A 24,956-nucleotide genomic window follows, 5' to 3' on the forward strand; every position below is an offset into this window, starting at 1 on the left:
TCGAATGTTCTTATCTCCTTTGTTGTAAATTAATTGACTCCTCATGCACAGGTTTTGTGGTCTCTATGCTGTTCCATTGATCTATGTCTGTTTTTAATGTCAATACCACACTGTTTTAAATATTATAGCTTTGTAATATAGTTTGAAATTAGGAAATGTGATGCCTCCAGCTTTGTTTTACTTTTTCAAAATTACTTTGGCTATTGGGTCTTTTGTGGTCCCATACAAATTTTAGGATTGTTCTACTGTTCTATAAAAAATGCCATTGGAGGGCACCTGAGTGGGTCAGTCAGTAAAGCATCTGCCTTCAGCCCAGGTCATGATCCCAGGGTCCTGAGATTGAGTCCTGCATCGGGATCCCTACTCAGTGGGGAGTCTGCTTCTCCTTCTCTCTTTGCCTCTCCCCTCTGCTTGTGTGTGCTCTTTCTTGCTCAGATAAATAAATCTTAAAAAAAAGAAAGAAAGAAAGAAATATATCTTTGTATTTAAAAAAAAAAAAAAAAAAGGCAGGGCACCTGTGTGGCTCAGAGGGTTAAGCCTCTGTCTTCGGCTCAGGTCATGATCTCAGGGTCCTGAGATCGAGCTCCACATTGGGCTCTCTGCTCAGCGGGGAGCCTGCTTCCCCCTCTCTCTACATGCCTCTCTGCCTACTTGTGATCTCTCTCTCTCAAATAAATAAAATCTTTAAAAAAAAATAATAAAAATTAAAAAAAAATTTTTTTTAAAAGCCACTGGAAAGGAGCTAGAAAAAGAACAACAAACAAAGCCTAAAGTCAGGAGAAGGGAAATAAAGATTAGAGCAGAAATAAATGATATAGAAACAAACAAAAAAAGAAACCCAGAATAGATCAATGAAACCAGGAACTGGTTCTTTGAAAGAATAAAACTGATAAACCCTGAGTCAGATTTATCAAAACGAAAAGAGAGGGGAACCTGGGTGGCTCTGTCAGTTAAGCATCTGCCTTTGGCTCAGATCATGATGTTGGGGTCCTAGGATTGAGCCCTGCATTAGGCTCCCTGCTTAGCGGGGAGTCTGCTTCATGCTCTCCCTCTGCCCCTACCCTGCTCATGCTTTCACTCACTCTGTCTCTCTCAAATTAATAAATAAAAAAATCTTTAAAAAAAGAGAGAGAGAGAGAAAGGCCTCAGATAGATAAAATCATGAATGAGGAGAGATCAGACCAACCCAAACTAGTACTAACAGATTATCGATAATAGAAACTAAACTTTTGATAATCCATTTCTCTAAAAAATTATCATAAAAGACTTAGAATTAAGGGGCACCTTGGTCATTCAGTCAGTTAAATGTCTGCCTCAGGTAATGATCCCAGGGTCCCTGCTCAGCGGGGAGCCTGATTCTCCCTCTGCCCCTCCCCATGCTCATGCGTATGCTTCCCCCTCCCCCAAAATAAATAAAATCTTTAAAAAAAAAAAAAGACCTAGAATTTAAAAATTCAATTTAATACACTCACCTAATTGACTACCTCCTAGTTTTACTGGTTCTGTCTCTAAACTATTTAATTTGCCACTTTCTTGTTTGTCATTACAAGCAATAACACTCTTAGATAACTGATTTGCAGCCAGGTTTGCCTGAAGCTTTTGAATTTCTGCCTCCTTTATTGCAAGCTTAATCCTGGAACAAAATAAAATACACCAAAAATTATTAGAAAGATCCTATATAAATATCTCATATCATTTTTACCTCAAGTTAGCAAAATTTTAAAACTCTGGTATTTGTTAACTATTGGGCAGAATGTAGAAATTCTTACATACCATTGATTGGAATCTAAACTGGTCAGCTATTTTAAAAACTTGATAGTACCTAGTAAAACTAAAAATATACACACACCATGAGCCAGCAATTTCACTTTTGGAGAAACTGGCATATTGTAAAAGGAAACATGTAAATGTATGTAATTTGGAGCACTGTTTATAATGGAAGAAAAGTAGAAACAAGGTTGCTATCAATAAATAGTGATAGATACAGTTATAGGATAGACTCCTATATAGTTAGCTACTAAAACTAACCATACTAATCCACCCATTGATTAGTCACTCTAACTACCTACCGCAACATTTATAAATTTAAAAAATAATGCTGAGTGAAAAAGCAAAATTACAAACAATATAAGCACATAGTATATTTTCCATGTATGGATGTAAACATATACAAAATGGACTGAAGAATATACACCCAATTCAGGATGGTGGACACTTGGGAGGAGAATGAGACTAGTGGGAAGAAATATCCCATAATGTTTTTACTTAAACACATTTGAAAAAAAAATCACAGAATGTTACGAAGAATCAATTATTAGTTGTGGAAACACAGATATTTGTTATAATACTTGCAGAACATTTCTGTACATTTTTCATCTTCTCAAAGATTAAATTAATTTAACTACCAATTTTAAAAAAACACTGTATTTGCTGCAACTTCAGCATCTGAAAACCATACCTCAATTCTGAAATCACCATTTTATTTGCCTCACAGCAGCCAATGTAATTGTCTTCCTTGTTTGAGAAACTACTCATCTGGTGTTTAGAAAGAGATGATTTAAAACCAAACATTTCTCTTTTTAACTGCAAATTTAAAAACAAACACATGTAAACTTACAACATCGATGATGCAACTGTTTTATTATTCAGAACTCCAATTTTTAAAAATTATGTGAATTAATAGAAATAACCTAAGGTCGAACAATAGGATAAATGTATAAATACATTATGAAATGTTAAGATAGCAGGAAAAACACAAGAGTTAAAATAAATCTGCATTATATAAATCATCTGGAGACATCATATAACACAACATTAAGTGAAAAACAACAGAGGCACATGTAGTATTTTCCAAAAATATATTAGTAATATATGTTTTTCTAGAGCATTCTCATTGTGGCAACATTTAAAATACAGACAAGAACGATACACATGAGTTTCGGAATAGTGCCTACCTCTGTGGACAGATTGAAAGGACTGGGATCTAACACGGTACATAAAGAGGCTTTATTTATCTGTAAAATTTTATTCTAAAAAAATCTGAAGTGGATATCACACTATATTACTCAGATATAGCAAGTGGTATGTGCTTTTCTATATGTTTGAACAATAGAGAATTTTTTAAATTAGTTGTGAAAGGGGGTAAGATAAGCACTTAATGACTACTACCTTCAAATTATAACCAAACCAAGCTTCCTAGAAATGAAAAAAATTCACAATTCCAAACCATGTTATTCCTAGCATTGCATGAAACACAGGATCAAACATATATTACCAAACCAACTTCAGAATCATATAGAAAGTAATTCATGATATTGAGTCAAATGAGAATATCAGTTTAAAATGAATGTTATTGGGGCACCTGGGTGGCTCAGTGGGTTAAGCCGCTGCCTTCGGCTCGGGTCATGATCTCAGGGTCCTGGGATTGAGTCCCGCATTGGGCTCTCTGCTCAGCAGGGAGCCTGCTTCCCTCTCTCTCTCTCTCTCTCTCTCTGCCTGCCTCTCTGCCTACTTGTGATCTCTCTCTGTCAAATAAATAAATAAAATTTTTAAAAAATAAATAAATAAATAAAATGAATGTTATTGGGTTCCTGGGTGGCTCAGTCAGTTAAGCATCTGTCTTCGGCTCAGGTCATGAACCCAGGGTTCTGGGGTGAAGACTTGCATCGGGCTCCCTGCTCAGCAGGGAGCCTGCTTCTCCTTCTCCCTCTGTTCCTATCCCCAATTATTCTCTCTCTCCCTTTCAAATAAATAAAATCTTTTTAAAAAATTAAAAAATGAATGTAATCTGCATCTAATTACTGTCAAATTTCAAAAGTAAACAGTACATTAAAAACCTAAGCAAAAAAACCAGGATCCTAGGAAAGCAGATATAGCAGAGGTCTGGGAACCAAGAATTATGCATTCTAGTTTTAATTCTGCTACGAACTAGTTGTAAAAGTTACTTATTTCCTTGGCGCTACATTTCTTCAGCAGTAAAATGACAGTGTTGAATCAAACGATTTCTAAGGCCCCTTTCAGCTTACTAATTCCATGGTAGTTTAAAATTGATAAGAATCTACCACCCACTCAAATATATTTGAAACCATCCATGAGATATTTATCTACGCTCTTTTCCTGATCTCACCCTTATCGTACAGGTATCAATAATGGGTTTCTGATACAGTTATATTTACTTTCTTCCTAATCTCACTTATATATATGGTCATATATATAACTGAAAGAGAAATGGTGGTCAGCTGCTATCATAAAAACATTTTAATGTTCTGTGCATTCTAGTAAGTACATGAAAAGCCACACAACATTATTAGTCATTAGAAAAATGCAAATTAAAACTACAATGTGATACCACTTTATACGCATTAAGATGGCTATAATCTAAAAGAGAGATAATAAAAGATGTTGGCTAGGATGCAGAAAAGCAGGAATAATATTACATTCCTGGTGAGAACCTAAAATGGTACAGCTACTGTGGAAAACAGTTAACATAACTTTACCATATGACAAAGAAAGTCCACTCCTACATAACTATCTACTCAAGAGAAATGAAAAGTATGTCCACAAAAACAGTTGTATGCAAATGTTCACAGTAGCATTGTTCTTAATAGTCCAAAAGTGGAAGCAATCCAAATGTCCATCTAATGGTGAATAGATAAATAAAATGTGGTATATCCATACAATGGACTAATATTCAACAATAAAAGGAAATGAAGTACTGATATACGTCACAATGGATGATCCCCCCAAATTTTCAGAATGCAAGAAACCATATATTGTATAATTTTATTTATATGAAATGCTCAGAAAAGACAAATCTCTAGAGACAAGAAAGTAGATTAGTGGTTCGCTAGGGGTGGGTGTGGGTACAGGGACTAATTATAAATAAGCACAAAGATCTTTTGAGGATGATAACAATGTTTGAAAACTAGATCGTGGTATTGTTCCAAAACTTGCAAGGTTACTAAAAATAACTGAACGGTACAATTAAAATTAGTGAATTCTATGCTATGTCACTGTTACTTAAATGAAGCTATTTAGTTGTTGTTGTTGTTGTTGTTAATTTTATTTTTTTATAAACATATAATGTATTTTTATCCCCAGGGGTACAGGTCTGTGAATTTACGTTTACACACTAAATGAAGCTATTTTTAAAAAATCCTGTGTCAGGGCGCCTGGGTGGCTCAATCAGTTAAGTTGCTGCCTTCAGCTCAGGTCATAATTCCAGGGACCTGGGATGAAGCCCCACGTCAGGTTCCCTGCTCGGTGGAAAGCCTACTTCTCCCTCTCCCTCTGCCTGCTGCTCTGCCTACTTGTGCTTTCTGTCCAAAAAAAAAAAAATCCTGTGTTGTTCTTACATATGGCACCTCAGAGACTAAGACAGGTGGAAGAGTAGAAAGGTTAAGTGTAGAAAAAGAAAAGGGATTAGACAGAGGAGAAATTCATGATTGAAAGTACAGATATGTAAAAATACGTACATACATACATATATGTATACTAACAGAGCAACCACAAGATGATGACTTCTCATAAAGCAGTTCAGTAAAATTTTCTTTTTCACCCATACTTACTGGCAACTGGGACATAACTTTTTCCAAACTTCTCAGTTCCACCCTTGAACTTTCTATTTCTTGTTGACACAAATCTAGTCGCTCATTCTGTGCTACAACACGGACCTTTAATTCTCGGTTTTCATTCATTAGAGAAAATTTTTCTCTAAGTACTTCTTCTTTGTCCTCTAATTCACTCTCTAGTTTCAGAATACTTTGCCTAGATTCAGTCAGTTGTGCCATAACTTCTGAATTTTTCACTGCCATGAGCCTTAATTTTTCTTTTCCATTGTTATTTTCTTCTTTTAACTGCCTATGAAGAAACAAGCATAAAAATGAGAATAAAATATACCCTATTTTCAGTAGTCATATTTAATCTCACTTTTAAAATATTTTTAAAGCTTTAATTCTAGAACAGTAACACCAGCTCACCTTTACTGAGTGCCTACTTTCTGCACGCCAGGCACCCACAACTTTATGTGGGCAGCACTATTATCATTCTCTGCTTACAGATAAGGAAACCAAGCTATAGAAAGGTTATGAAACTTTGCCAGTGCTCACAGTAAATAGGAGGGCAGGATAATTCCATTATCTTCAAAGCATTTCTGCTCCCTTTTGAAAAGTGTAAGACAGGAGATCTAACTCAAAATCCTAATTCAACATATTGCAACATCAAGAAAGTTTTAAATTTTTTTTTAAAGATTTTATTTATTTATTTGATAGAGAGAGATCACAAGTAGATGGAGAGGCAGGCAGAGAGAGAGAAAGAGATGGAAGCAGACTCCCTGCTGAGCAGAGAGCCCGATGCAGGACTCGATCCCAGGACCCTGAGATCATGACCTGAGCCTAAGGCAGCGGCTTAACCCAATGAGCCACCCAGGCGCCCAAGAAAGTTTTAAATTATATAAGGAAAAATCATGAACTATTAGCCATAACTCTAAGAAACACCATAACTCTAAGAAACAGTAATCAACCATTAACTGAATACTAAACAGTATTATATTCAAATATATATGCCCACACACATCCACATACACCTATAAAAACATGTCAAACATTAGACCAATCTAATCTTTAGAACTGCTGGTGAATGGATTAATGGATATAAAATGTGGTACATCCATACAGCAGAATAATATTCAACAATAAAAAATTAAATACTGAAATACATCACAATGCATTCATAGTCTCCTATTTCACATTTTTAATGTCTCTGAAATGAGAAGTCTGGACTAAGTAATTCATCATGATTTGAAAAACACATATTTTACTAACAAGCTAATGTCACTCTACAAGGACAGTATGTGTGTGTTCATTTTCTTTAAATATAAGTAAAGCAAATATGTTGATCATATTACTCTGTATTTACAAGTATATTAATATCAACATATTTTATTGGTTAAGAATCCTAACGTTAGCACCCGAATGTTTATAGCAGCAATGTCCACAATACACAAACTATGGAAAAAACCTAGATGTCCATCAACAGATGAATGGATAAAGAAGATGTGGTATATAAATACAATGGAATATTATACAGCCATCAAAAGAAATGAAATCTTGCCATTTGTGATGACGTGGATGGAACTAGAGGGTATCATGCTTAGCGAAATAAGGCAATCAGAGAAAGACAACTATCATATGATTTCCTTATATGAGGAAGTGGAGATGCAACGTGGGGGGTTTGGGGGGATAGGAAAAGAATAAATGAAATAAGATCAGGAGGGAGACAAACCATAAGAGACTCTTAATCTCACAAAACAAAGGTTGCCGGGGGGAGGGAGGTCAGGAGAGGGTGATGGGGTTATGGATATTGGGGAGGGTATGTGCTATGGTGAGTGCAGTGAAGTGTGTAAAACTGGTGATTCATAGACCTGTACCCCTGGGGCTAGTAATACATTATATGTTTATAAAAAAATATTTAAAAATTATTTAATTAAATAAAAAGTATCCTAACGTTACCTAGAAAACAATTTCAGTCACGAAACCTATCTTTCTATGCAATTTAAGGTCATAATTACAATATACAGATATTCTATCTTATAATGTTTCAGTTCTTTCTTCATTTCCACACAAAAATCCTTTTTCCACAACAGGATACTGTACCTTAATTTCTCTTTCAGAATTTCAAGGTCACTTTTATATAGACCACACTTTTCCTGTAGCCTTTTATTTTCTTTTTCACAGCTAATTAGATTTTTCTCTAATATTTCTTCTTCAACTTGAACCTAAAACAATAATTCATTTTAAGTGGACATACTACTGTGGTCATAAATTTTAGGTGTTCCAAAATAAAAAATAGTGATTTCAGGAATAAAAATGAGAGTACAATTCATATTCAACTTGTTTAAGGCCCTGGTCTTATAGTGAAAGGAGCAAAGTAAACTTCCTCAGCAATAACAAAGGGCAGGGAGGGGGACTCGACCATCTGTCCAGAAATGGTTAAGGCCTGTGAAAGAGGGGCAATGGTACTACCATCTGAAAGCAAGTGTTCTGGCCTCATAGGCCACAGGCAAGCAACTCATATAGGGATGCTACATCAAGTTAGTAAAGGCAAACTATACTGCAAATATTCCAGAGAAATAATTCTTGAAATTTTAGCCACTGAATACTCCCAGTGAAATCAAATCTAAAACAGGTAAAAGTAAAGCGCCCAGGGGGTGCCTGGGTGGCCTCAGTTAAGCATCTGCCTTTAGTTCAGGTCATGATCCCAGGATCCTGAGATCCAGCCCCACGTCCAGCTGCCTGCTCAGCGGTAATCTGCTTCTCCATTTGCCCCTCCCCACTGCTCATTCTCTCAATCTCTTTCTCTCTCTCTCAAAGACAGAAATAAAATCTTAAAAATAAAAAGTCAAGCACCCAGGTTGGAGTGGTGGGAGAAGAGGGCTCAAGAGATCTGCCTCCACTTTCTGTTACATCTACATTACTACAGGGCTCTGCTGACCACGGTTTGAAACTGAGAATCCTAAGGAGAAGTGTGAAAAAGCATCTTGTGTTTTTCCTCTCTTTCCTGTATAAAGTCCTCCCTCTCCCTGAGGATATTCCCCCATAGTGAGTATTCTACCTCCTTCATATTACCTTATAAAAAATCCCTTCTATGCTATTTCATTCCCATGGGGATCTTCTCCAAGGCTTTCAAAACAGTGACCAGATTAATTTACACTTTAGACAAGTACTTAATAAGATCCTGATTTTTAAATTTTTTTTTTCATTGAAATATAGTTGGGCGCCTGTGTGGCTCAGTGGGTTGGGTCTCTGCCTTTGGCTCAGGTCATGATCCCAGTGTCCTGGGATGGAGTCCCACATCGGGCTCTCTGCTCAGTGGGGAACTTGCTCCCCCACCCACCCCTCTCTCTCTGCCTACTTGTGATTTTTGTCTGTCAAATAAATAAATAAAATCTTAAAAAAAAAAAAAAAAGAAATACAGTTGACACACAATGTTACATTAGTTTCAGATATCTAACACAGTGATTCTCCAACTCTATGCATTATGCTATGCTCACCACAAGTGTAGTTCCCATCTGACACCACGCAACACTATTACAATACCATTGACTCTATTTCCTATACTGTACCTTTCATCCCTGTGACTTATGCATTCCCTAACTGGAAGCCTGTACCTCCTACGGGTATAGCCATTTTGCCCTCCCCCACCCTCCTTCCCTTTCTGTGAACCATCAGTTTGTGTTCTTTATTTATAGGTCTGATACTGCTTTTTGTTCATTTTTTTTAGATTCCATATATAAGTGAAATCATATGGTATCTGTCCTTATTAAATTTTTATTTTTTCTAATTTTTAAAAAAGATTTTATTTATTCATATAAGAGAAAGAAAGAGAGTAAAGAGAGAGCACAAAAGCAGGGTGGGGGTAGAGGGAGAAGTAGACCCCCTGCAGTGGGGAGCCTGATGCCGGGCTCCATCCCAGGACCCTGAGATCATGACCTGAGCTAACCAACTGAGCCACCCAGGCACCCCTCTTATTAAATTCTTTTTTAAAGATTTTATTTATTTATGGGACGCCTGGGTGGCTTGCTTGGTTGGGCAGCTGCCTTCGGCTCAAGTCATGATCCCAGCGTCCTGGGATCGAGTCCCACATCAGGCTCCTTGCTCCGCGGGGAGCCTGCTTCTCCCTCTGACTCTGCCTGCCATTCTGTCTGCCTGTGCTCGCTTTCGCTCGCTCTCTCTCTGTCAAATAAATAAATAAAATCTTTAAAAAAAAATAAAATAAAGATTTTATTTATTTATTTGACAGAGAGAGAGAGAGCAAGCACAAGTAGGCAGAACAGCAGTCAGAGGGAGAAGGAGAAGCAGGTCCCCCACTGAGCAAGGAGCCTGATGTGGGGCTTTATCCCAAGATCCTGGGATCGTGACCTGAGCCGAAGGCAGATGCTTAACCAACTCAGCCACCCAAACACCCCCTTATTAAAATTTTATTATTTCTTCTGTCTACCTTTCTTTGAACAGAATCATTAACTTCCTCTGTTTTAATTATTAAATCAAAATGAAATTCTCTCACATTAGTATCTATTGACCAGACCTCCCTTCTGAGCTCAACATTTGAATATTCAGCATGTGGACTTCCTCCAAACAGGTTTTATAATCCCTGTGGTATTACTTGAAAATATTAAATGAATGTAATAAAGTCACTATACTACTATGCAGAATCTGTTCAAGGAATATTCCTTGAGAAGTTTTTTGCTCATTAAAAGAAGATTATGAACACCAGCCTTAACCACTATTTATAAATTCTTTATTCCAACAATTTTATTATGAGGTCATAAAAATTATTCCCTGCTTTAGTTGTAAGCAAACATATTCTATTTATGTCTGTGTTTATATTTAGATATAGACAGTAACACAAACACTGAATTGGCACATCTGCTTCTTACCTTTTCCAGTTTTTCTGCCACTTTTTCTTTATAATGTTGGAAAGCTTTACTTAACTCTTCAGCATTATATAGTGCTTCATTCCTTTGTCGTTCAGCTCTAAAATTTAAAAAGGGATGATTAATAAAATCAAAGAATGTTCTACATTTGACTAGTGAAACTCCAAAGTAACCTATACTTTATTGTAAGGAAAAATTAGAAATGAGCAGTACTAAAAAAGAATAGCAGGCTTAAGCTGCAAAATGAAGAATAGAGACTAAAAAATTTCCTCACTATTATCAATATGAAAAATAAAGTACATTAACTTTGAAACATATATACATTCCTATGTGTTGGCAATTTTTTTTCTTTATCTGGAAAAGATTATGGGAAGTGGCTTAGGCTGTACAAATTCTCAAAGATCAGCTATTACAAAACCAGTCCACTGTCTAGTATATTAAAAATACTCAATAAATCCTATGACCTTTGCAGAGGGCAAGTAAATTTTCAAGAAGGTATTTTCAAAAGACATATCTAAAAGATATAAAAATCTGAATAACAACATCCAACCACCACAAAGCCCTGCCTTAGTTAACCCTGATCTTTCCTCATACTTTTCACATCGAACTGAGACTACTGGGCTGAAATATAATCAGTATCATACCCACGCCTAAACGTTTTTCTATTATCTAAACTTCTTCTCTGTAAAGTCCAGACCTTAGCCTAAAGATTTTATAAAGCAAGGGGATGCATGGCAGGGAGGAAATGGGGACACCACAGTGAGATCAGAGGGTTTGCATGTACCTGAGAACTAACCTTTAATTAGGTCTTGTGGCCTACCTGTGCATGGAAAGGGGAAAGACTATGTTATTTCTAACAGATTCCTGGGAGGCCAAAGCAAGCCGCCCCCATCACTACCTTGATTGGCATTTCTAAGGTATATATGTTAATCTCAAGGGGCCCAGAACGCGTAGCCCCAAGAGAGGTAATCCAGTGAACATGAACAAGATGGAGGGCCAAAAACAGTCAGGACTGTCAGCACTCCTACAAGCACAAAGCAGGGATCTTATTTAATTATTAAAAATCAATAATGAATTTTCCCAGCAACATTTTATGAACTTTTTGTTTTTTAAATTGCAAACAGGTACCCCTTAATGCAGATTAACCAATTTTGATATTTTGCCACAACTGCTTTTGTCTCTCACCTGAGATGTTTTTGTAGTGAACTGCATTCTAGAGAAATTAGTAACCTTCACCCTTAAATACTTTAGTATGTATCCTAAGAAAACACACATTGCCTCATATAACCACAACTATCAAATTCAAGAAATTTAAAATTGTTACAATACTATTATCTAACATATAATTCATGTGTAAGTTTTATTGGTTATTCTAATGTTCTTTATAGATCTTTTTTTTTCTTCTGATCTAGGATCACATACCGCTTTTAGTTATTTTCTATCTTTAGTTTCTTTAATCTAGAATAGCTCAGCTTTTTTTAAGTCTTTCATGATACCGACAATTTTTTTACAATAATAGTTTGAATTTATTGAACATATATTATGTGCCACAGAGAGCTTTAGCTGCTTTATATACCTAATCAAATGGTCACAACTCTCAATTGGCCATTATCCTTATTTTATCTGTAACTAGTACCTAAAAAGACTAAACAGTATGCTCAAGGCACGCCCTCACACATACTAAGTAGTAAACACAATGTATGAATCTGAGAAGCAGGTGGGCCCTTGCTCTCAACCACCAGGGTACACGGACTACTGACACAAAATTAAATGTCAAATAAGGTGCACAAAAAACCACATGATTTTAGACTCATGCTATGCGAGTATTTCTTTTTTCTTATATAGGGAAATATGAACATTCTCTGTTTAATAAGTAGAAAAAAACCTTCCTCTCTCTCTCTCTCTCTCTCTCTCTCACACACACACACACACACACACACACACACACACACACAGAGGTTACTCAAAGGTCTATAATGACAACACCATTGAAGAGTCACACAAGATGAGATCTTCAACTGCCAGAAGCTGGTGGACAATTCTATGTTTACTGTGAAGCCCTGGATTCAATGATTCTACCTTCTTTTACTTCCTAATGTGATCAAGTATAAAGTTAAATGACCTATGACCAAAGCTGGCATAAATATGCAGCAGCCACTCAAGCTATCTGGAAGTAGATTATCACTACAACATGTTTTTCTCATCCTACTTCCCTCTCTTTTCACAACCACCTACTATTTCTCAAGCTTTGTGCCTCACCAATGAGAGAAACACATCAGACCAGGGTTCTCTCACATTCTCTAGACAGCTGATGTGTCCCAAGTGAGAAATCCAGTAATCATTGAATGCATGCTGCTAAACATCTGCTTAGCTTTGCCTGTTTCCTCATGAGTAGTAGATGCAGGCTATTCATTCTTGGGAGCACACTACATAAGTGACATTATACTCTTTCCACTCTACCACATATGAAATACACAATTTCAGTCTGTCCAGCACCTTAACTTACTGATTCTTCGAATCTTTCCCCTGATTTGTAATGCCACCTGTTACATACCAAGTTTCCCTTGTGTGTCTGTTTGCTAAAGAGGGTCTGTTCTATACAATCAATTTTTTTTGGGGGGGGGGGGATAGGATATTCCTATACCAACAACACATTAATTTAATTCATATAACTTGAGAAGTCCTGGTATCTACAGGCATGTCCTCCACTTTGGTCTACAGCTTCAAAACTGTCTCCCTTATTCTTAGACCTTTGTTCTTACATATGATATTCAGGGTCAGTTCAATACGGTTTACCAAAAATCTTTTAGGATACTGATTGAAATTGTATTAAATGTATCAATTATTTTGGGAAAAACTGACAATTTTATATTAGGCTCCCTTCCAGAAAAAAATAGTATATATAGCTTTATTTTAGTATGTGCTGTCAAAACAATCTCTGATATATACTTCATTAGTTAGGTCTTTCTTAAAATTTTCAGTAACATTTTATAACTTTCTCTATCAGATTAAGTATGTCCTTCTATTCTGACATTTTGATATGTGGGGCCTTACGGATCCTAGGAAGACTGGCCCTCCCAGGGTTAGCCAATTCTTAAAGATAGGAAATTACTCACCTGGAAGTTTACCTTTCATAAATGAACTAATCAACCCCAGAGCCAGTTCCTCACTCCAGTCTTTGGCTCTTACACTCATGGCCAATAATCCCCTGTCCTAATTACCTCAGGACCAGGTACTAGACAACTCAGGACAGTCTTACACTCAGTCCATTGAGATTATTTATACTACCAAACCTAAACCTGCTGACCCTGCCTTAACTGCTCCTTCTCAGACACCATAATAACATCTCCTGTTCATATTTTTCTCCCAACTCTCTCTGCCTCCTGACAAACCCTGATGCTTCCCCCCAATGGCCCCCTGCATAACCTGCATATCAGAATTCCAAGGGCTCCACAACTTTGCCAAAACTTGATATTGTGGGCCATAATGGGCCTGTTTCCTTTTGTCATCACCATTGTTTTCTTTGGTTTACTTTCTTGTAGGCAAATTTTTAACTATTGATTCAATACCTATAATGGCTATATATTCACGTTTTCAATTTATTCTTAAATTCTGTTAAATTATATTTTGTTAAAAAGTCATTTATTCGGTCTAAGTTTTCATATTTATCATACTACAATGGTTCATAGTATTTGGTCTTATTTCTTAAATCATAGCTAAATCTGTAATTTAGAAGTTCCTTTTCAATCCCAGTATTGCTTTTGTGCCTTGTCTCCTTGATTAATCTTATCTGGTACCCATTAGTTCGGTCATTATGAAAAGAACCAGATTTAGGTTTTTGTGATTCTATTGTTTTCTATTCCACCATTTCATCTTTTATTATTACAATACTTCTATTTTTATTTTTCTTGTGATGCTCTTTTTTCTACTGTTCTTTTTTTGACTATATAAATTGGATGTTTTAACTCATTCATTCTCACTCATATATTAATTTAACATACACATAGGAGGCTAAAAATTTTCCTCTAAGAATTTATTTGGCTATACGGATGTAGTGAAAAGAAGGGGTACATGCACCTCCAGTGTTCATAACAGCAATGTCCACGATAGACAAACTGTGGAGGGAGCCAAGATGCCCTTCAACAGATGAATGGATAAAGATGTGGTTTGCATATACAACGGACTATTACTCAGCCATTAGAAAGGCTGAATACCCATCATTTGCATTGACATGGATAGAACTGGAGGGGATTACGCTGAGTGAAATAAGTCAAGCAGAGAAAGGCAATTATCATATGATTTCACTCATCTGTGGAACATAAGGAATAGTGCAGGGGATCATAAGGGAAGGGAGGGAAAAGTGAATGGAAAGAAATCAGAGAGGGAGACAAACCATGAGAGGCTTTGGATCCAGGAACCAAACTAAGGGTTATAGAAGGGAGAGTATGGGTATTAAGGAGGGCATGTGTGATGATGAGCACTGGGTGTGTGTGTGTTATACACAACTAATGAAACATTGACCACTACATCAAATGTACTATATGCTGGCTAACTGAATGTAATAATAATAATAATAAAAGAGAATCTTTGGCTGCAGCCCATGAGCTGTGATATTTTTTTATATCACTCCTCTTCAAGAGCTTTCTAATCTTTATCTAATTTCTTCAATGCTCCATAAGTATCAAGAAGGCCGGCTTTAAATTTCCAAACATACATGATTTGGGGGGATTACATTCTAATTTAATTGTACAACAGTCTGAGAAAGCAATATATAAAACATATCAATCTTTTGGTGTTTGTTGAAACTCACACTTTTGCCACAGTGAGGTGAGAGATTATAAATATTCTAGAAGTGCTTAAAAGAATGTGAACTTTCAAACTGTTGGGTATAGGTTTCCATATATACACATGAGATCAAGATTGTTAATTGTCATTGAACTCTTCAACTTCTAGCTTTCTTGTTACTCACCTAACAATTCCTAGTAATGTGTAAAAATGTTCCCTATATGATTACAGATTTGTTCATTTTATTTGAAATTTTACTATTAGATTCACACAAGTTCAGAATCTTTAGGGCTTCTGCTTAAGGGTTATTTAAACATTATATATGAGCCTTTTTTGGTTTGTTTGTTTGTTTGTTTTTTGAGAGGGGGAGAGAGGTTTGGGGCGGGGAGAGGAGCAGAGGGAGAGGGGGAGAAAGAATCTTAAGCAGGCTCCACACCCAGCACAGAGCCTGACATAGGCCTGGATCTCACAACCATGAGGTCATGACCTGAACAGAAATCAAGAGTCAGACAGTTAACCAACTGAGCCACCCAGGCACCCCTATAAGAGTAATTTTAACTCTAGTAATGCTTGTTGAACTTAAATCTATTTTGTGGGATATTAATATAGCTATATCTACTTTGTTTTAGTGACTATTTGCCTAAAATATTTCTTCTAATTCTTTTGCTTTCAATTTTTCTGTGTCCTTATATTTTGGGTATGTCTCTTATAAACAGCATAAAGCTAAACAATCTTTTCCTTTATACTAGTTTTCTAACCCATTATGATTATGATTAATCTTCAAGTCTTTGCAAAGATTCCAATTTTAGAATGCCAACATCCATTCTAGATGGATGGAGTTTCAAAAAGCTCTCAAAAATTTCAATATCATATCTCTACCTAAAAATATCAATTGCCTATATGTGCTCTCCAGATTAAAACACAAACACTTTGGCCTAACAATTTCTTGCCTCATTTCCTACTATATCTATCCATTTATAAGTACAAAAAACTCCCTACTATTCTTAGCAGTGATGCTTTCATACTTCCATGCCTTGTCCAGAATGTATGAAAACAAAGTCAACACCCTTCCATAAAAATTATCTCTTATTTAAGTTTTACAGAGATAACCAGTCACTCTTCCTCTGTACTTTTTCTTAGCTATATTATGAAGCTAGTCTTTGTGTATTATCATTTCACTATTTCAAATAACCATATACAAAATGTTTATCTGAATAAGTAAAAATTTATCTGAGTATGTCTTAATTTCAGAATGTTTAACCCCAAAGTTTACACTTAAAATAGCCACATTTGTTAGTGTTTATTAAGAGGCACCTTACATTTCTTTTTCTCATTTAATCTTCACAAAGATATACTATCATCTTGATTTAACAGATGAACAAACTAAAGCTCAAGAAGGTCAAACAGTTTGCCCAAGATAACAGAGCCACTGAGAAATAAAATCTGGTTGACTCCAAAACCTAAATATTTCCACAAAGTAATAGTGCCATCCAAATATATACTGAAACTTGAACTATACTAACCAAATACTGTGGGAAAATGTTCTTCCAAGCTTACTTTAAGGAAAAATGACTTAAAGATTTCAAGTGGTTTTTAGAAGTTTAATTGCACATGCAAACAAATATTTAACTTATCTCTGACAACTTTTCAAAAAATACTTTCTTAAAAAAAAACTTTCTTCAAAACCTTATTTTATCATGGTATACCTTTTTTGAAAATAAAAAATTTTTTGCATTCCCACCAACAGTGTAAGAGGGTTCCCCTTTCTCCACAACTTTGCCAACTGATGCAGTCACTCTGGAAACTGTATGGAGGTGCCTCAAAAAGTTAAAAATAGAGGCTCATGGGTGGCTCAGTCAGTTAAGCGTCTGAGTCATGATCTCACCTCAGGTCTAGATCTCAGGGTTGTGAATTCAAGCTCCGTGCTGGGCTCCACACTAGGCATGGAGTCTACTTTAAATAAAAAAAGAAGTTAAAAAATAGAACTTTCCTACGATCCAGGAATTGCACTACTAGCTATTTACCCAAAGGATACAAAAATACTGATTTGAAGAGATACGTGCACCCCAATGTTTTGACTATCGACAATAGTCAAATAATGGGAAAAGCCCAAATGTCCATCAATTGATAAATGGATAAAGAAGATGCAGTATGTATATACAATGGAATATTTTTCAGTCATCAAAAAGAATGAAATCTTGCCACTTGCAATGACATGGACGGAGTTAGACAGTATTACTTCAGACGAAATAAGTCAGTCACAAAAAGACAAATACCATATGATTTCATTCATATGTGGCATTTAAGCAACAAAACAGATGAACATGGATGGGTGGGGGACAAACCATAAAACAGACTCATAACTACTGAGAACAAACTGAGGGTTGATGGAGGGGAGGTGGGTAGGGGATGGGTTAAATAGGTGATGGGTATTTAGGGGGACACTTGTGATGAGCAATGGGTATTGTATTTAAGTCATGAATCACTAAATTCTACACCTGAAGCTAGTATTACACTGTATGTTAACTAACCGGAATTTAAATAAAAACTCGAAAAAGAAAAAAAAAGCTTTTTAAAGATTTTATTATTTTTTTTTTTATTTGAGAGTGTGTGCAAGCATGTGAGTGGGGAAGGGACAGAGGGATAGAGAGAATCTCAAGCAGGCCCCTCCTGAGCATGGAACTGAACAAGGGTCTTGATCGCATTACCCTGAGATCATGACCTGACCTGAAATCAAGAGTCAGATGTCTAAGTGACTAAGCCACCCAGGAGCCCCAAGAAAAAAAAAATTTTTTTGAAGATCAAAATGCAGATTATCACTTTACCCTGTGTAAAACTGCTACAATTATATAATGATATTAGAAAATATTATTAACCTTAAAAAATTTAAATCCTATCTGTTTACAAGTTAATTGACATTAAGAGTTAACGGTTCCTTAGTCAATGCTACTTACAAAACTTTATCTTAACATGTGTTTTATATAAAATAAATACTTCTGCATTACTTATGTGTTCCTAAAGGAAGACCCAACTACACTTCCTCATGAATTTTATGTAGTTCATAAAACTTAATTTCAGAAATAAGTAAATATCAATATACTGACTATCATTATTAGGTTTCTAATCCCAATCCAGAATGCCAGTAATATGAAGTTTTTAATAGAAAAAGAAAAAACAATTAATAGACAAAAAGAACATTAAATTATCCTACCACCAGGTTACTTAAATTTTTTCACTTTAAAAATTAGCTATGATTTTATGGGGTGCCTGGGTGGCTCAGTGGGTTAAGTCTCTGCCTCCAGCTCAGGTCATGATCTCAGGGTGCTGGGATCAAGCCCCGTACTGGGCTCTCTGCTCAGCAGGGTAGTCTGCTCCCCCCTCCTTCTGCCTGCTTCCCTCACAACTTGTGATCTCTCTCTGTATGTCAAATAGATAGATAAAAATCTTAAAAAAAAAAAAATTAGCTATGATTTTAAATAGGTAATATATTCTTTTTCCTTCTTTAAAAACAATTTGTTTTAAAATTTGCTTTGAAAACACATACCTCTTTCCTTGTTTACTTTGTTCAAGTAAGTCCACCTTTAACTTTATACACTCTTCTTGGGACTTCTGCAAACTCTGCTCCTTTTCAATCACCATTTTCTGGCTCTGCTCTAACTTATCTTCAGCCTCCCTATTAAATAAAGGATATATATATTTTTTAAAGATTTATTTACTGAGAGACAGTGTGTACATGCATGTGTGTGCAAGTGGGGGGATGGGCAGAGGGAGAGAACCTTCATGCAGACTCCCTGCAGAGCCAGACGGGGGTGGGGGTGGTGTTCATCTCACCACCCATGAGGTCATGAACTGAGCAGAAACCAAGAGCCCAATGCTCAACTAACTGAGCCACCCAGACATCCCAATAAAATTTTTTAAAAGGCTATTAAAGAGATTATTCCACGTATGCAAGAATAGCTCAATACTAAGAATTCTATCATTTTAAATCACTGAGGTAAGAGAAACCATTATTTAATAAGAGATAGACAAAATTCATCATCTGTCTACTAAGAATCTTTATAAGGAATGAAATAATACATATATCTGAAAAAACAGCTTATATCCTATTTCATAGTCAGATACTAGAAGCATAACTATATAGTCCAGAAACTAGATAAGAATGACTATTATCACCACTATATTCAATGATTTCTCGAACAGCTACAAAAAGAATAATGAAAAGGAGTAAGTATAAATTTTGAAAAGACAATATTTTCTTTCTTTTGCTGATACTATCATTAGCTGCCTGGAAAATCCAGGAGACTCAAAATGATAAATTATTAGAATAAAAGATTATGACAAATAGTTCTAATTACAAAAATGATAAATTATTACAAATGATAAATTAGAATAAAAGATTATGACAAATAGTTCTAATTACAAAATTATTATACAAAAAGCAATAGCCTTCCTATATACCATCAATGAACAGAACATGAACAAACTCACAACAACCAAAAATACAAAATACCTAGGAATAAAATGAAAATAACATGTAATACAAAGAAATTACAAGACTGATGGTAATGAAAAATTACTTTAGGGTACATGAGAATGACCTGCAGGATTTATTCAAACACGGATTGCTGGGTCTCATCTCTTAGAATTTGTAATTCAGTAAATCTGAGACAGAACCTGAAATCTACAATTTTTAAGAAAGATTTATTTATTTATTTATTTATTTATTTATTTATTTATTCTAGAGAGAGGAAGATGGGGGAGAGGGAGAGAGAATCTCAAGCAGAGATTCTGACACAAGGCTCAAACTAACAACCAAGATCACAACCGAGCCAAACCAAGAGTCAGATGACTGTGCCAGCCAGGTGCCCCTGAGACCTACAATTTTAATAAGTTCCTAGAAGATGCTAATATTGCTGGTCCCAGAACTACACTTTGAGAATCATCAAAATGAAGTAATGGGCTATTTAGTACACATACAGCTCTCATTTTATTCAAAGCAGAAGAAGGGGATAAATTATAAGGTGCCTGATTCCTTCTATTTTATTTCTTGACCTCCCACTGAAGCACCAGTATGTACTACTGCATGAGGCAAGAAACGAACGAGTTCATCTTCAATAAAAGCATGTAAATAAGCATCTTAGCTAAGATTTAGTCTTTTTTAGCCCCCTTAAACATCACGCATCCTGGAGCCAAGAGGAGGTATGGTGGATTGTAGAACAGATTCCTTAAGTTCTAAGACAGTCTACAGGACACTACAGATTTATTGGGGTACAGATTTCACAAGATATACCAAAAAGCAGAAGAAATAAAAATTTTAAATCCTTAAAAAAGTATACTTACCTCAAAACTTTATCTTGGGCTGAAACTTCTGCTTCTAAATTTATAATCTGTTCTTCTAAGATTGGCACGCTGGCTGCCTGTTGTTGAACAGATTCAAGCATAGAAACCTAAAACAACAACAAAATAAGTTTTAGAGCACTTCGTGTCAGAAGATAAATTAATCTAATTGGTACTTTGTTTCTTTTTCTGACTGATGAGGGTGTCCAATATAACTCCCTAATCACTGGTCAATGTGAAGCTCACCCTATCTATTCTTAATATTCCAAGATAACTGATTAGCTATTTGGGGTTGGGGGTGGAGAATCTCTACTGACAACATCCAAGAAGATAAATTTCACATAAATCAGAAAATTAAATATAAAAGATCAAATCATAAAAAAGTAAACAAAAAAATACCTATTGAATCTTTTTACAATTTAAGACCTTATTTTAGGATACATGCTTACTAGAGAAAACCTAGAAAATACAGAAAAGCATAGGTCCAGGAAAGAAAACCTGGAGTACAGCTCAAAATCTCTGTCGGTAAGTCAACACTCCTTTTCCCATTCCTAAAACACCAACAATCAAATGATGGCCTATCAAGAAGAGAGAGAAAACTTATTACCTGGGGAAACTGAACAGGAAAAGTTTAGAACTCTGGGCAACTATGTATAATGATGAACAGGGATGAAGTATTTATAAATAAACAAATTGATTAATATAAAATGGTCAGTTTCCAACTACTTACTTGATCTGATTTAGGGCTATCCCACAGGTGGGAAATTAAAGGATTCTTTGCTGGAGAAATTCAACAGCTCCAAAGGAAAAGACTTCACATACTGACACTGGATGATAGAGCTAAGGTATCTCCCTACAAAAGAGCCATCTCCCCAGATATCACCAACATATAAAGCTCAGTGGGTAACAAACTTCACCTTCATACACAGAGCTTCTAAACAGAATTTAAGTGCCTTTCTCTTAAATATAAATACCTAAAACACTAACATCTGCAAAAACATTTCTAACCTATAAGTCAGAGGCCAAAACAAAGAGGCAACTGGCAGCAAGCAAGGCAAGTATGCACACACACACACACACACACACACACACACACATCATTAAATCTGCAGAAAGCTAAGTGAGGATGCATCAGGATATTATCCAATACAAAGCAAAGAATTAGAGAATCTGGAAAATGAAAAAATATGACAGCTAAAATATGATTCAACACAGGTAGATGATAGTTTTGAGAAATCTCTTTAAAAGTATCACAGGGGGTGCCTGGGTGGCTCAGTGGGTTAAAGCCTCTGCCATGATCCCACGGTCCTGGGATCGAGCCCCACGTCAGGCTCTCTGCTCAGCAGGGAGCCTGCTTCCTCCTCTCTCTCTCTGCCTGCTTCTCTGCCTACTTGTGATCTCTGTCTAATAAATAAATAAATTAAATATTTTTTTAAAAAAAAAGTATCACAGGAAGACAAGCAGATAGAAAACATGAGGGGAAAAAACTTAATAAATTATAAGGTTGAAAGAGTTAGAGGGCCAGTAGAGGTGATCACCTAAGAGGAAAAACAGAAGAAAACAGAGGGAAGAATATTACTGAAGAGATTGCATAAGAAAAATTTCCAGGACTAAAGAACACAAGATTTCAGCCTGAAAGGGTCCTCACTAAACAAAAGGTCTACTGAAAGACATGTCATTCTGAAATTCTGAAACACCAAGGAAAGAGGGAAGAGCCTTAAAACTAACATAATGTGCTCGCTTCAGCAGCACATATACTTAAAACTACCATAAAAGGAAAAACAATGGAAAAATTACATGCTAAGAAAACTGATTCACAACGGCATTGGACTTTTCAGAGAAGCAGCAAAAGATAGAAGACAAGTAAGCAATGTCCTAGAAATCCTGAGGCAAAATAATTTTCAACCTAAAATCAAATGTAGGGGAGAAATTAGGACATTTCAGACATGCAAGGGGGGTTTACTAGAAAAATATGTTCCACTTAAAGAAAGACTAAACCAAGAAAAGAAGAAGACACAGGATCCAGGGACAGTAGATCCAACCTAGAATATCAAAGACGAGTCTCAGGAGAGCAGTCGGACAGCAGGCCTGAGGGGCAATAAGCTGCCCAGAGCAGGATGCCTGGCTCCAAAAGTGTAACAAACATTGGGAAAGATAAATTATGAATATACTGGTTGACACAATGAGGAATTTCAGCGCAAGATTTCCAATAGTGGTATATATGCAACAGCAAAAGCTAAGACCTGCCCTAGGAAAGGGAGTCTCCCTAAAAAATATTTTGTTAGGCAATGTAGAAAATGTAGAAAATGCTGACATGGTAAGTAAAATATAAAATATAATATAAAACATAAATATATATATTATATATAAAATATCAAATAAAATATAAATAATTGTAAATTATTTATAACTATAAATAATTCTCCTATTACATACAATAAATAACCACTGGTATGTCTACATACTAAAAGAAAGGAACAAAATGCTATGTTTTGGTTTGGTAGTTATTAGTAAAGTTCTCTTAATATCCCTTTGCCTTTAAATAATTAAGCTTCTATGACTTAAAAAAAAATCTATAGTTGGTAGGAAAGTTAAAACCATTAATAAACAAAAACGGTGAACAAGGGGAGCCTGGGTGGCTCAGTGGGTTAAAGCCTCTGCCTTCAGCTCAGGTCATGATCCCAGGGTTCTGGGATCAAGCCCAGCATCAGGCTCTCTGCTCTTATTTGTCTGTCAAATAAATAAATAAAATCTTTTAAAAAAAAAAAAAGTGAACAAATTACATAGCAAACAAACATAGTGAAAGGTAACCTTGTGAGAAATCAAGAAAAACAAAATACTTTCCCTCAAAAAAATAAAATGTAAAAAAAAAAAAAAAAAACCTCAGTATAATACTGAATGCAGAGTACAATAAATCTTGAAAAAAAATTTTCCCTGTAATTTGGTTATTCTAAAATTCTATCCTAGAAATAATCCCAAATACAAAAAAGTTTCTTGTTCATTGGAGTATTTTTTTTCTTCTTAGGCTGGAATTATCTCCAATAGCACTTTTTGTTTAAAATATACAAAAGAGCTGGCTCAGTCAGGTAAGTGTCTGTCTTGGGCTCAGGTCTTGATCCCAGGATCCTGGGATCGAACCCTGCATTGGGCTCCCTGCTCAGCAGACAGCCTGCTTTTCCCTCTCCCTCTGCCTGCCACTCTGCCTACCAGTGCTCTCTATCTCTCTGTCAAATAAATAAATAAAAATCTTTGAAAAGTAAAAATAAAATTAAATTTAAAAATTAAAAAAAAATAAAACACACAAAAGAAAAATTAGGATCTCCCATAACCCTACTACTTAAAACAATACAAATATAAAAGGAAACAGTGAAAGCCTCGCCGGAGACAAGACATTCCAATCCCTCTCAAAATTATCAACAATATGGAGTGGAGTCTTTCTATTCTTATATATGTTATATATACCTATATACATAGACACAAACATATAGACACATTTGCTCTTTTAATAAAAAGCAAAACTGGGATCACCCTGCCTATGTGTGTTGCTCTGTAATGTTCCTCTACCACTCAATATTTTAGGTAACAGTTTTTGAATGCTTTAAGCAGATTCTAGGTGCCTTTTCATGTATTATTAACTTTGGATCTTAGAATTGATTTATTTAACCTCAAAAAAAAAGCTTTGTAGCAATCCCTTACATGGATATATTGTAATTTACCATCCCTCTATTATTGGACATTTTGGTTTCTAATTTTTTGTATAATTACAATCATACAGCAAAAAATAGGAAACCATTAGGGGCGCCTGGCTGGCTGTCTGTAGAGCATGAAACTCTTCAACTTGGAGTCATGAGGTCAAGTCCCACTTTGGGTGTAGAGACTACTTAAAAAAAAAATAGCCACTTAAAAGGAGAATTATTAATTAAATTATGGCATAATCACATAAGGAAACAAAGCTATGATTAAAAAAATGATCAGGGGAGAAGCCAAGTAAATATATTAGAAAATGCTTGGACTATCCATCAGAAAATGCTCAGGATTGCCTGGGTGGCTGGGAAGTTTAAGCCTCTGCCTTTGGCTCAGGTCATGATCTCAGGGTCGTGGGACTGAGACCCGCATTGGGCTCTCGGCTCAGCGGGGAGCCTGCTTCCCCCTCTCTCTCAGCAGACTTGTGATCTCTCTTGCGATGTCAAATAAATAAATAAAATCTTGAAAAAAGGAAATGCTCAGACTACGCACGAAGTTAAAAAACACAGGAAAAATGAAAACTATTCAAACAGTCTGGATTCAACTATGTAATAAGCCAATAAAGTAGTTTCTCATTGGTGGAAACTGGGTGATCTTTCTCCCCTTTTCTATTTTCAAAGTTTCAACAATGGAATGTATTAGTTTAAAAAGGAAGATA

The 24,956-nt window shown here is 35.7% G+C and overlaps 1 protein-coding gene across 9 annotated transcripts in view; it reads right to left on the reverse strand.

Moving 5' to 3' along the window:
- Positions 1 to 24,956, reverse strand: part of CCDC18 (coiled-coil domain containing 18) — a 110,752-nt gene that overhangs the window by 79,312 nt on the left and 6,484 nt on the right. For 7 of the 9 annotated variants that reach the window (XM_032301656.1, XM_032301650.1, XM_032301653.1 and 4 more), the window contains 7 exons: positions 20,558 to 20,664; positions 18,762 to 18,890; positions 10,436 to 10,532; positions 7,653 to 7,774; positions 5,568 to 5,859; positions 2,459 to 2,583; positions 1,473 to 1,633 (listed from right to left, as the gene is read on the reverse strand). In XM_032301656.1, the coding sequence (XP_032157547.1) occupies positions 1,473 to 1,633; positions 2,459 to 2,583; positions 5,568 to 5,859; positions 7,653 to 7,774; positions 10,436 to 10,532; positions 18,762 to 18,890; positions 20,558 to 20,664 (1,033 nt within the window). The remainder of the gene's footprint in view (positions 1 to 1,472; positions 1,634 to 2,458; positions 2,584 to 5,567; positions 5,860 to 7,652; positions 7,775 to 10,435; positions 10,533 to 18,761; positions 18,891 to 20,557; positions 20,665 to 24,956) is intronic. The other 2 variants (XM_032301655.1, XM_032301654.1) reach the window with 2 other exon arrangements.

The sequence above is a fragment of the Mustela erminea genome, chromosome 10 (assembly GCF_009829155.1).
Source record: "Mustela erminea isolate mMusErm1 chromosome 10, mMusErm1.Pri, whole genome shotgun sequence".
NCBI classification, from domain to species: Eukaryota; Metazoa; Chordata; class Mammalia; order Carnivora; family Mustelidae; genus Mustela; species Mustela erminea.